Below are 11,450 nucleotides of genomic sequence, written 5' to 3'. Positions count from 1 at the left end.
TCACTGCACCGCTTGGAGCGAGAGAGAAGGCTGTACACACCTCCTTCCGCCCCACTCCGACTCTCCGGGCATGGCTGATTCACACACTGATGCCTCTTTTGACGTCAGATCACCCAATGACTTACAGCTGAGCGGCCTCTGGTGACACTTTCTGTGCTGGAGGCGGCAGAAGGTTTTTGTCTGTGGTGGTTCATCCACACCGGAGCGTTTACACTTGGAAGCTGTCACTCAACAGGCCAGATTCAGAGCCGTGAGCTGGGATGCGGTCGCGGGAATGACTCGAGGCTGCCGTGTGCCCTACAGAAAGCCGACAGCACAAAGTCTTTCCAGTTGTTTCGACCTGACCACCCCTCCAAACTTATTCTACCTTTGCCGCCCCACCTTGGGGCAACCTATCCAAAATGCTGGGTTGAAATGGTCACCTCAGGCAGCAGAGCAATGGAGGACCTCCCCCCAATTCCTGCTCTTTGCTTCCTCCTCCAGCTCCAGGACTGAAAAATAAAAGGAATTGTGGTGTGGAGGAGGGGAGACTGGAGGTCTCCTCTCCTTCACACTTCCTGTTTCACTCACCCAGGGAGCAGGAGGAACAGTGAAGGCAGACGCTGGGCCTGGCACCCCCCCTGAACCCATCTCCTGAACAAAAGGGGGGGGGAATCACATTTACTCTTCAAGGTAAGGCAGTGATTTTCAACCAGTGTGCCGTGGGACATTGGTGTGCCCCCAAATGATCCGCAGGTGTGCCATGGGAATTTGGGGAAGGATCATTTGTTAGCAGAACCATTGAGGGATGTGAGGGCCCCCTCTACTGGCAGTGCAGAGTGCCTTGTCAATTGTAAGAAAGCTGATGGTGTGCATTGACAATTTTAGCACCTTGCCGGGTGTGCCATGTGATGAAAAAGGTTGAAAATCCCTGCTGTAAGGATTACGGAGAACGTTCAGGGAAAGTCCTCGGAACGCCTGCCTGTACGTAGCTCTTTGTCCCTCTGTCACAGCTAGCAAGAAATGCAATAAAATTATGCAAATCAAACACATCGTTTGCTCATTCGCTTAATTGATACGCGCTGCAGAATCCAGCTTTTGAAGATAAAGTACTTTAAGCGGCAGAACGAGGCAGTTGCCAAAATGCCCCACCCCGGGCCGCTTGCCTTAGGAGTATAATTAAACACACACAAACGCTTCCCTTTGCGCAAAATTGCGTGGCCCAGAGGAGAGTTGGCAGGGCGTCCTCCCGCATGCTCTCAATCAGCACCACGCCAAATGTGCTACAGGCAATTCTTGTTTGGAGATGCAACAGACAAAAAAGGTGCACATAGTTTGCATACATCCGCACACACACAACTTCATGGAAGGAAGGCGACCACCAATACAAACCGCCATCAGTGCCAAGCAGGCAAGCCTTGTCGATACCTGGAAAAAACCAGGCTGCCTTGCCAGTTTCTCCCTTGGCATAAGATCCACCCAGTCTCAGGACCTCATTTCCCCGGAAACAGTGGAGAGGAGCACATTCCTGCATTCCTGACCGGAAGATGGGGGGGGGGGTCAAGACATGACAGCCATGATGGGGTCGTGGTTTGGGATTTGAACTTGGAGCTGGAAGATCCAGGTCCAAATCCCTGTTCAGCCACAAAGCTTCCTGGATGACCTTGGGCCAGTCACTCTCTCTCAGTCTCACCTACCTCACCAGGTTGCTGCAAGGAGAAAAGAAGGGGAGGAACCATGCACACCACACTGAGCTCCTTGGAAGAAGGGTGGTCTAAAAATGTTTAAATAAATAAAAGGGGTGACTGTCTAATCACACGGTAGCCATGGAAGAGCATAGGATATGCTGAGCCTGGCAAATGATAGCCACCCCCTTTCACCCCAGTTAACTGTCTAGACTTGGGAGTGGGGAAGGGGGGCTGAATCCCTCCAGGAGGAGATGTTAATTCTATTTCTTTAGCTTTCTGGCCTGCCCTATGCCCAAAGACTCAAACTTTGCTTCCAGAGGGGGAACAGCATTGCGGTAAGAACCACCAAGACACCTTCAAGACAGATTTATTGTCACAGCCATCCCAGCAACTTAACTCTCGCCCACATAAACCAGAGCTCACTATGTAGAGTCAAGTTGTTCTTTTTGAGTGTGCCCGGTGCTCCCTCTCGGTGAGCTTCACAACAACCCTGCAAAGGAGGACAATTTCACTGATTTGTGGCCGTACTGCTGCTTTATTGCTGCTGTCTAGTCTGTGTGTGCATGCACTCCTGTATATTTGGGGTACCGTTTAGTTTCAGCTGCTATTTTAGTGGAGGCTGTTATCTATTTTTAATGTGGTGGCTGTGATTAATGGCCGTTGCGCCGTTTTAGACTGTGCTACATGATTTGCAGGCGATTTTTTAAAAAGTTGCATTTAAAAATGAACTGTTAGCTGCCTCGAGATCCGAAATGGCAGGGTATAAATCTTTTGCCAAATAAATACATAAGTACATTCAGTGCCATTTTTCCTCTTTCTATTCCAGAGGACAACTGTGGCAGAGCGAGAGGGAGGGAGAGGGCTGCATTCTGATAGCTCTGATAATTCATCCAGCATAAACCTATTCATGTTGTTCAAGCACAACTTGATTTCTCTGAGCGGGACCTTGTGAAGGAATGACTGCATCTTAGTAATTACTACATCTTAGTGCCCTTGCATTAAAATCTTTGTTGCAGGCCTTTTTGTTGTTGTTGTTGGGCAATTTCACTTCCTTAAGTCGAGTGAGTTGCAACATAAATTAGGCAAAGGGTCTTTCCGATCATAGCAAAGGTCAATTTGAATGGGAGGCTTTCTGCTTTGTAACTTCACCCCTGGACGGTGGTGGGGCCATAGCTCAGGTGGAAGAACAGCTGGTTTCCAGAGACTCACCATCCAATCCCTGGTGGGATCTTCAGGTAAGGCCAGGAAAGACCCTGCTCCAAAAAACGGCGGCTTGGAGGGCCACTGCCTGAGGCTGATCAAGTGTCTGTCATTCTAAGGTAGCGTCATAAGTTCACATCCTGAAACCATCTTGCGATGCTAGCTCTCAAAGCAAGCACCTCCAGGAATTCAGAGATACTGCAAATGTTCTAATACTACATGTGGTACAGTCCTGGGAAGACATAACCACTTCAGGATGTAGAACGAGAATTCCTTATGTTTACAAACAAATAAGAAAACAATACTTTCTGCAGGTGGAAAGCCAGCAAACAAGGCAGACACTTTCTGCAGGTGGAAAGCTAGCAATTCTGCCAGATGGTTTCTAGACTGGCCTTTTCTGCAATGTACTAGCTTTCTGTGAGCAGGGAGCTTCTCTTTTTCCATGGAGGTGCATTTGAACATGCAAAATCCACCACCTCTACCACCCCATTCTGAAAGCACACTGGAATGCACAGGGTTCTTCCACCTGCAAAACCCACCCCCCACCGCCATGGTGCTTGGACAGCAGAAAAGCCACCTAGTGGCAACTCCAGGAGCTGCACCCCCTCCATGTGTCAGCAGCCCAGTTTGGGAATCCCGTCTTTTTCCTGCCTCAGCTGTTCCCCAGCCAAGCCATAACTCATCCCGCCAGAGTGGGCAGAAACATCAGAGGAAAGCGTCCTTCAAAAAACAGTCCCATACCTCCTGCCAAAGAGGGAAGGCGGGGGGGGGGAACATTGCCAGAATTTCAATGGAAATCCCCAATGCTGGAGGTGGAGGTGAGTCAGGCAAGTGGGGGGTACACAATGACAAATGCTCTGGAAGAGGGCAGGGCTTGAGGACAACATTGGGGACTGTGAGAGCCAGAATGGGGTAGTGGTTATGGAGTTGGACTTAGACCTGGAAGATCCAGCTTCTAATCCCCACTCAGCCATGAAGCTTCCTGGGTGTCCTGGGGCCAGTCACTCTCAGCCTAACCTACCTCACAGAGTTGTTGTGAGGACAAAAAGAGGGAAGGGACCATGCATACCACCCTGAGCTCTTTGGAGGAAGGGCAGTGTAAAAATGTGAAAAGTAAATAAATATATTTTATTAGGGGATATATTATAAAATATATTTTATTAGGTGGGGGAGCTTCCCCTTCCTTACCTCTTGATCTGATCCTCCCCTTTCCTTCTCAGCCTCTCCTCCCCTTCCAAGAAAGCTGTTTGCTGCAGGTACTTCTGTGCTTTCTCTTGCCAGGCAGGCGGAAACCTCTGCAAGGACTGGCATCCACAGGAGAGCTACAGGAGTAATTTGTGGTGCTGGGTGGTGGTGGTGGGGGGGTAGGGACAAAGGAATTTCACCTATAACCAAAGATCTGGCTGCCCCCTTCCCCAGTCACTGTATGAAGTTCTGCTCTCACCTCCCTCCATCTCAGTGCCTCCTTGGCCCCCGTCTCCATGTGAAAATATTAACTCCAGCCAAACCGACCTTTCACTTTCCACACAGAACCTGCACTGTGTGTGAATATTCTATGACTAACTCCTTTCATTTCAGCAGGTGGTACAGCATGTTCATAGGCATTACACGACATCACAGCAGTTCAGCCTGTAAAAGCAACCACCACTTCACCCTTCTGGCAACAAGGGGCCTGCCTTTCCTGCAAAGACACAAATGCAATTATTTTCAACCGGCGTGCTGCCAAATGTTTGCAAACGCGCCACGGGAGTTTGGTTGAAAACTGTTAAAAAAAACAAAACTTCTGGGTTCTGCAGCTCTGTTTCTAGAGCAAGTGTTTGGAGTAAAAAATGGTCTGCCCCTTTTCCTCCACCAGTAACAATTCATTACTATGGGCAGTTCCCTTAAAAGCAAAGCCACAAAACCTAGAAGAGTCTCACTGAAGCTGGAAGGAACATCACAAGAGTGAAGACCACAGAGAAGACCATGGAGGTCAGTGGGCCATGAGAAGACAACTGTGGAAATTCAGCTTGCATTAATCCGTAATGAATCCCTGGCTTCTCCTTTCCGGAAGCTTCGGAGAAAAAGTGCCCTCGCAGCATTCAAGCTCCACCATGGAGGTGAGGTTTTCACTTAGGGTTCACACACTGGGCAGTAGGGAAGATTAACACCAACGGCCGCTGGAATCAGACATAAGAACATAAGAACAGCCCCACTGGATCAGGCCATAGGCCCATCTAGTCCAGCTTCCTATATCTCACAGCGGCCCACCAAATGCCCCAGGGAGTACACCAGACAACAAGACCTGCAAGGCCTCCTGGGAATTGTAGTTTAAGAACATAAGAACAGCCCCACTGGATCAGGCCATAGGCCCATCTAGTCCAGCTTCCTGTATCTCACAGCGGCCCACCAAATGCCCCAGGGAGCACACCAGATAACAAGAGACCTCATCCTGGTGCCCTCCCTTGCATCTGGCATTCTGATACATAGCCCATTTCTAAAATCAGGAGGTTGCACATGCACATCATGGCTTATAACCTGTGATGGATTTTTCCTCCAGAAACTTGTCCAATCCCCTTTTAAAGGCGTCCAGGCCAGACGCCATCACCACTCTTTCCTAGCTCTAGGAAGACCACTAGGAAGACCTAGCTCTAGGAAGACCTAGGTCTAGAAAGACCACTCTTTCCTAGCTCTACGTGGAGATGCCAAGGGTTAAACTGCAAAGCAGATCACTGAACAGCAATCTTGCCCCTTAAAAAGCATAAAGACTTTGTGTGGGGAGGAAGAAGAGGAGCCATTCTCACTATCCAATAACTGAGATGTCTATTGCCTGTAGGATGCCACTCCCCCCCAGCTGGGAAATATAGATTGGGGGGGGGGGTTAATATAGATTTTTATTTAAAAAGTTTCATAGAACTCAGGAGTCTTAGCCCTAGTTTACTAAGCATCTGCTGCCCTCTGCTGGCAATTCAATTCAGGCTGCCAAGAAGAATGGTGGAGATCCTACAATTTGGTGTTCGGAAAGGGAATGTGCTGACGCTCTCTTCTCCCCTTGCATGGGGCAACAGAAGCCCAGAAGACCTCACCTGTCCTCATGATTTGAGAGTACATCTTAAAACATGGCCCAGAATTCTCTGCAATGCATGGTGGTGGGGTTGTATTTGGCTGACAACTTATTAGGGAAAAGTATTTGGAAGACGCGCGCATGCACACACGCACACACACAAACACACACACACACACACACACAGAAGTCCACCTCCGAAAGTCCTGCTTCCTAGACTGCTCTCTCCTCTTCAAGCTGAAAACAGCACCCAAGAACCCACACTGGTCTCCACACTGTCCTGATCAAAGGAACACAGACAGTTTTTTGGAAGGGCTGGAGCCCCTTTTCGTTTCGAATAATGCCTCCTGGAACCATACCAATCACCACTCTAAAGATGATTTATTTACAATCTCCAAAACCACTGGATGCAACTTGGTGCGGAGCCAAAGAGTGGTGGCAGTTCTCCGAGGGCAACACACCAGCCCTGGGTGCTCTGAGCTCGAGGTGACCTCCAGCTTCGCTGCTGGGGTCCATGGCTGAGAGGCCGAGGAAGAAACCAGGGTCAGGAAAGAGGTTCCGTCCCACTTCTAAGGATGTCTTATCTCCAAGACAGCGTAGCTGGGAGGTGTGTCACCTGGGTGAGTAATGCAAGACCCGCTCAAGCACTTTAGACCCACGGGACTTCTGTTGTCCCCAAAGAGCAACAGTCCTTTTTTCAGGGTCTTCCGCCTCTTAGCAAACAGGAAACAGCAACACAGGAAGGGACTCTTGTGGGATCTCTCAGGGCACAGTTGGAGGCAGTGCAGACAAGCCACCCCCACCCACCCCGGACTCGGACTTCAACAAAACTTCAATTCCTCTTCCAAAACGAAGTGGTACAGCTGAGCGTCCTGCCAACAGGATGTGTGCTTGTTGGGGGGGGGGGGTCAAATGTGCTCCTGATGGGCCCCTCCCATCCATCCTGGGGCCTGGATCTTGGCTTGCAGACCCCTCTACTCCGCGTCCATGGCATCCACGTCTTCTGGATCCTCTCCGTCAAAGTAGCGCTCTTCCTCATCCCGCGACACAATGTCCAGGTTGTCAAAGTCAGGGTTCTCATCCACCTCGCTGGGACGGGGGAAGAAAGAGGAAAACATGACCACCGGGAGGAGGTTACTCCAAGGGCATGCAGACACTCCCTATTCTAGCCAGATTCAAAACTATGGCGTTGGTGCCAAGGAGTCCTCTTCCCCCACAGGCAGGAGTGGGGCAGGCTGCCCACACGTGAAAGGCCCATCTTGGTAGCTACCTGTAGCTTGTAGCTGTCGTTGACCCAACCTCCTCCTGTACCCCCTGGCACATATCATGTCCCGGGATGAGGAGCAAGAGACCCCTTCCTACTCCTCTCCAAACCAACAAGCAGAGCCACACAGACTGACAAGACACAGCAGCCAAAAACCTGCCCCGAACCTTTGCCTCGACGCCTTCACTCCATACCTATAGTTGAAGTCCCTGTCCTTGCCGTCCAGAAACTGCTGGTACATGCGGCTGGTGAACTCCTCCCGCAGTAGCGCCTTCTCCTCCTCATCAAGGGCCAACTCCTCCATGTCGGGGTCCAGTGCCGTCGCTGGGGAGGGAGGGACACAGATGGGGCAGCCCGATTACCCTTCCAGAATCAGAAATAAGATGTCCTCCCTCCATGAGGATTCTTCAGTCCTAGTCCTCCCTCTCAGGCTCTAACCACTAGACCTCACTCCCCCCACCCATCAACAAGGAACCAGGCTTCCAGTGTTCCAGCTGGAACTATACCCCTCTTTCCCAGTGGGGCCTTCCCGGGCAGGGTTGCTCCAACCCACAAATCCCAAACACACACACACACACCCTGAACTGACCTTCAACCCCATCATCAGCAATGTCATCTTCCTCCTCCTCCTCCTCCTCCTCACAGGCCTCCTCCTGCTCCTGCTGGATCTGCAGTCGCCGCTGGATGACCTGCTCCTGGTAGGAATCGAGAAGGACACCTGAGAGGGGGCAGGAGGCCTCCAGCTTGAGGCTGCCCAGTGCCTGCAGCTCCTCATCGCTCAGGTACTGCCCGATGTACTGCTCGTAGAGAAGCGGGTCCCGGCTGCGCATCTGTTCATCACTGAAGTACTCCCCACCTGCAAGGAGCCAAGAGGCAAGTCTGTGTGACCAAGAGCTCTGGGCAACAGGCAGTCGAGGAGTTGCAGCGTTCATCTCCAGGACCCCCAACACATAAGCCTCCCCCATCCTACATACACAGTGAGAACATATGGTGAGGAAAGCAGGCATTCGCCCATTCAGGTGGTTCCTTCCACCCAATAACCCAGTAGATCCCAAATTGTTAGCCTCGGCTCCCCATGGATCCCACCTGGATCTTGCTCTTGCGGCTGCCATCCTGGGATAATCACCCCTGCGTTGCAGGCCAGAAGCGGGAGGACTGTGGACCCAAGAGCCAAATGCCTGCATAAGGTCACCTGGTGGGTTTAGGGCAAAGGTGGAACCAGGTACTCCCTGGCTCACGCTCTCAGCCATCATGCCACACCAACAGCTGACTCCGGTGGGCCTTAGGGGAGACTTGCCAGCCGAATTGATTAAAAACCAAAGAACACAAACCCTGGTCTGCCTCTTGTGCCTTTCCCAGGAGTTTGAAGCAGAAACATTAGCAGGCAAAGCTCATCACAAACACCACAATCAAAGGTAAATTTTATAGAGCATGATTAAGAGTGTCCACACTCCACAGACACATTTGCACAGGAAGAATCACCACCAAGATGGGAGACCATCTCCCAAGATAGAAGAAAGAAGGCAGACCAAAGCTGAGACAGCAGCCTGCCCAAGGTCCAGCACCATGGACGCCCATGGACGTCCTGCAAGGACCTCCCAATTCACAGTCCTGTCTCCTTGCCACTAACACTGCTGCAAAAGCAGCCAAGTCACTGGATGATGCCTGCAGGTGACACTGCCTTGGATGGGTTGCAAGGGAAACAGATAGCAGAAATCAGAGTAAAATGTGGCGGGAGGGTCGCAAACTCAGAGTCCCATCTCTTCTTTCACCTCCATGCGAACAAAAAGCATTCCAATCCCCTGCCAGAGGCGAATGAAAGCCAATAGACCAGGCCCCTGTACCTCTGATAAGCTGCTGCAGAGCTGCGTAGCGCTTGTTCCGGACCCGGGTGTGCCGGGTTTTGCCAAGGCTGGCCCGGCGCACTTCTGCGCAGTAGAAATCTGCCTCATAGCTGCCGGAGAGGTGGCGAAAGCACGGCAGGTGTTCTTCACGCAGGGCCATCCGGAAGCGCTCTAGGAAGACCAGGGGCTTGGCACGGTACAGATCCCGCAAGATGGCCAGCTTCTCTGCAGGGGTGAAATCCGGCTCGTCTTTCTGCTGACTCTTGACTGGCAAGTGGCTGTTGGCCACGGCATGGAACATGGCTAGCAGAGCAGGGTCAATGTCTTCTGGCTTTCCACTGTCCTTGTCAGACTGTTTGGCATTAAAGGACTCTTCCCCATTTGGGGTGCTGTCCTTGAGAGTCGTGGTCCTCTCTTTTCCACTGTACTGGTGAAACATATTGGTTGTTCTGATCACATTACCCGAAGCCACCATTTCAGTCTCTATTTCACCCCAATAGGAGGGCAGGGAGGATGAACTGATATTTCCAGGCTTCTCTGCCAAAAAGTGCAAGCCTGGATCCTGGGACTGTTCCCTCTGATGGGATCCTCCAAAGGACCTGTTTCCATCCCGGTGACAACTGGGAGATTCTGGGATCTTCGACATCTCTTCTCCCCAGAGAGGCTGGTGCTGTGAGGTGCAGTTAGTTGCTTTCAAGCCACAGGAACCTTGGTCATCTAGTTTCTGTTCATCCCCCTGAGAAACCTGCAAGGACACATTAAGAACTCTGCTGCTCTCAGGAGGACAGTCTCTGGCAGCTGGAATTTCCACCATCTCCTCTGCAGAAGGGAGTGTCTTTGCAGCTTCAGCTTTGTCTAGAGGGCCGCTTTCCAGCATATCTGCAGAGGGAAGGCTGTCTGGGTTGCCTTGTTCTACGTTCCTCAGAGAGTCAACACCTGAAAAGACAGAAGAGACTCCTTGTACTGCTGGTCATAAAGCAACCATATGCAGACAAGAGACCAGCACTGTGCGGGATCCCCAAGAAGTGCCCTGGGGAGAGTCAGCAGTTAGAATAGTACAACTCACCAAGAGCCAAGATGCACCCCAAACCCCAACCTGGAACCCAAGACACGCTGGTTTTAAAAAGAACTGTTTCCTCAAGACCGGGAGGCACAGCATCCTGTGGCAAGGAATTCCAGACTCAGGACACGATGGATTTAAAAAGAAACTTGCCTCAAGACCACAGCATCCTGTGGCAGGAGGTTCCACAGACTCATGACGTGCTGGGCTTAAAAAGAAACTATTCTCAAGACCCTGAGGCACAGCATCCTGTGGCGGGGGTTCCACAGACTCATGACACGCTGCACTATAAAAAACTGTTCCAAGACCTTGAGGCAGAGCATCCCGTGGCAGGGAGTTGCACAGACTCATGAAGAGAAAGGGGTGGGCAGAATCTGCCCCCCCCCCCCAATTCCATTTCCAAGCCAGGGAGTGAGAGAGGGAGAAGACTTGGGGGGGGGTAAGAGGAGGACTTGTCAACCTTCCCTCCCCAGGGATAAACGTGGACCCCCTCTTAGGTCCCCCCTCCCCCCTCTGGACAGGGACACCCTGAGGGTCAATAGGCAGAAGCCAAAGGGGTTCAGCCACAGTCCAGTCCAAAGTAGGGGGACCCATTTCAGTGCAACACCCCCCGCCCGAAACCAACCTGCCAGCGCAGGGCCCCCGCTCGGGGACAGCGGCTCCAGGGGGTGTCCCCCTCCAGCCTCCATTCCTCGGAGCCGACCTAGTCCACGGGGGGAACCGCAGCTACCCGGACTAGCTAGTGCGGACTTCCGGTCCCAGGGGTGCACGGAGAATGACGTCCCCCCTGCAACGGGGACCCAGGCAAATTGGTTCCGGGGGCACTTCAGCCGCACGCGGGAAGACTGGAACAGACTGGCAAAAAGCTCTCCCAGGATCTGGAGGGCTGAGCTCTTTTAACCCATTCTGGTCCAGTGCACACATTTGGCCCCCACGTTGCGCATATGCAATGTTGGGCAGAAATGGCTTCAGCCACTGATTCTCACAGTGTGGGTCCCTCTTTCTGGCTTGGACACAGTGGCATAGCTGGAGGGGGGCGGAGCGCTCAGTCTGGCAGGGAGGTTCAGGGGGACGGGCAAGCGGCCCCTCCCTTCGGGGCCATTCCTGGCAGGGGGAGCAAAACGTATGGCTCCGTTTTGCTCGCCCTGCCGGGAATGGCTCCGAAGGGAGGGGCTGCTTGCCCGCCCTGCTGAGCCTCCCTGCCGGACTGAGCGCTCCGCCCCCCTCCAGCTACGCCACTGCTTGGACACTCCAACCTCCCCATCTCCTCCCCACATCTTTCACTCCCTCCTTCTCTTCCTTTTCCAATTCAAGGAGGCAGCGCGGTGGCGCTGAATGGTCAGATCAAGGCAGGCACCTTTTGCCAGACTGC

General features: G+C 52.2%; 1 protein-coding gene across 1 annotated transcript; it reads right to left on the bottom strand.

The window, feature by feature from the left end:
* Window positions 1-5,720: 5,720 nt before the first annotated feature.
* CCDC97 (coiled-coil domain containing 97) lies at window positions 5,721-10,833 on the bottom strand. Its single transcript, XM_066638674.1, has 5 exons — window positions 10,704-10,833; window positions 9,019-9,954; window positions 7,764-8,030; window positions 7,369-7,498; window positions 5,721-6,999 (listed from the first exon to the last, which is right to left on the bottom strand). The coding sequence occupies exons 1-5, from the start codon at window positions 10,765-10,767 to the stop codon at window positions 6,885-6,887; spliced, it is 1,512 nt and encodes a 503-aa protein (XP_066494771.1). The 5' UTR covers window positions 10,768-10,833; the 3' UTR covers window positions 5,721-6,884.
* Between the last annotated feature and the right edge of the window lie 617 nt (window positions 10,834-11,450).

Source organism: Tiliqua scincoides, chromosome 10 (genome assembly GCF_035046505.1).
Source record: "Tiliqua scincoides isolate rTilSci1 chromosome 10, rTilSci1.hap2, whole genome shotgun sequence".
NCBI lineage: Eukaryota > Metazoa > Chordata > Lepidosauria > Squamata > Scincidae > Tiliqua > Tiliqua scincoides.
This window is presented reverse-complemented; position numbering and strand designations above follow the sequence as displayed.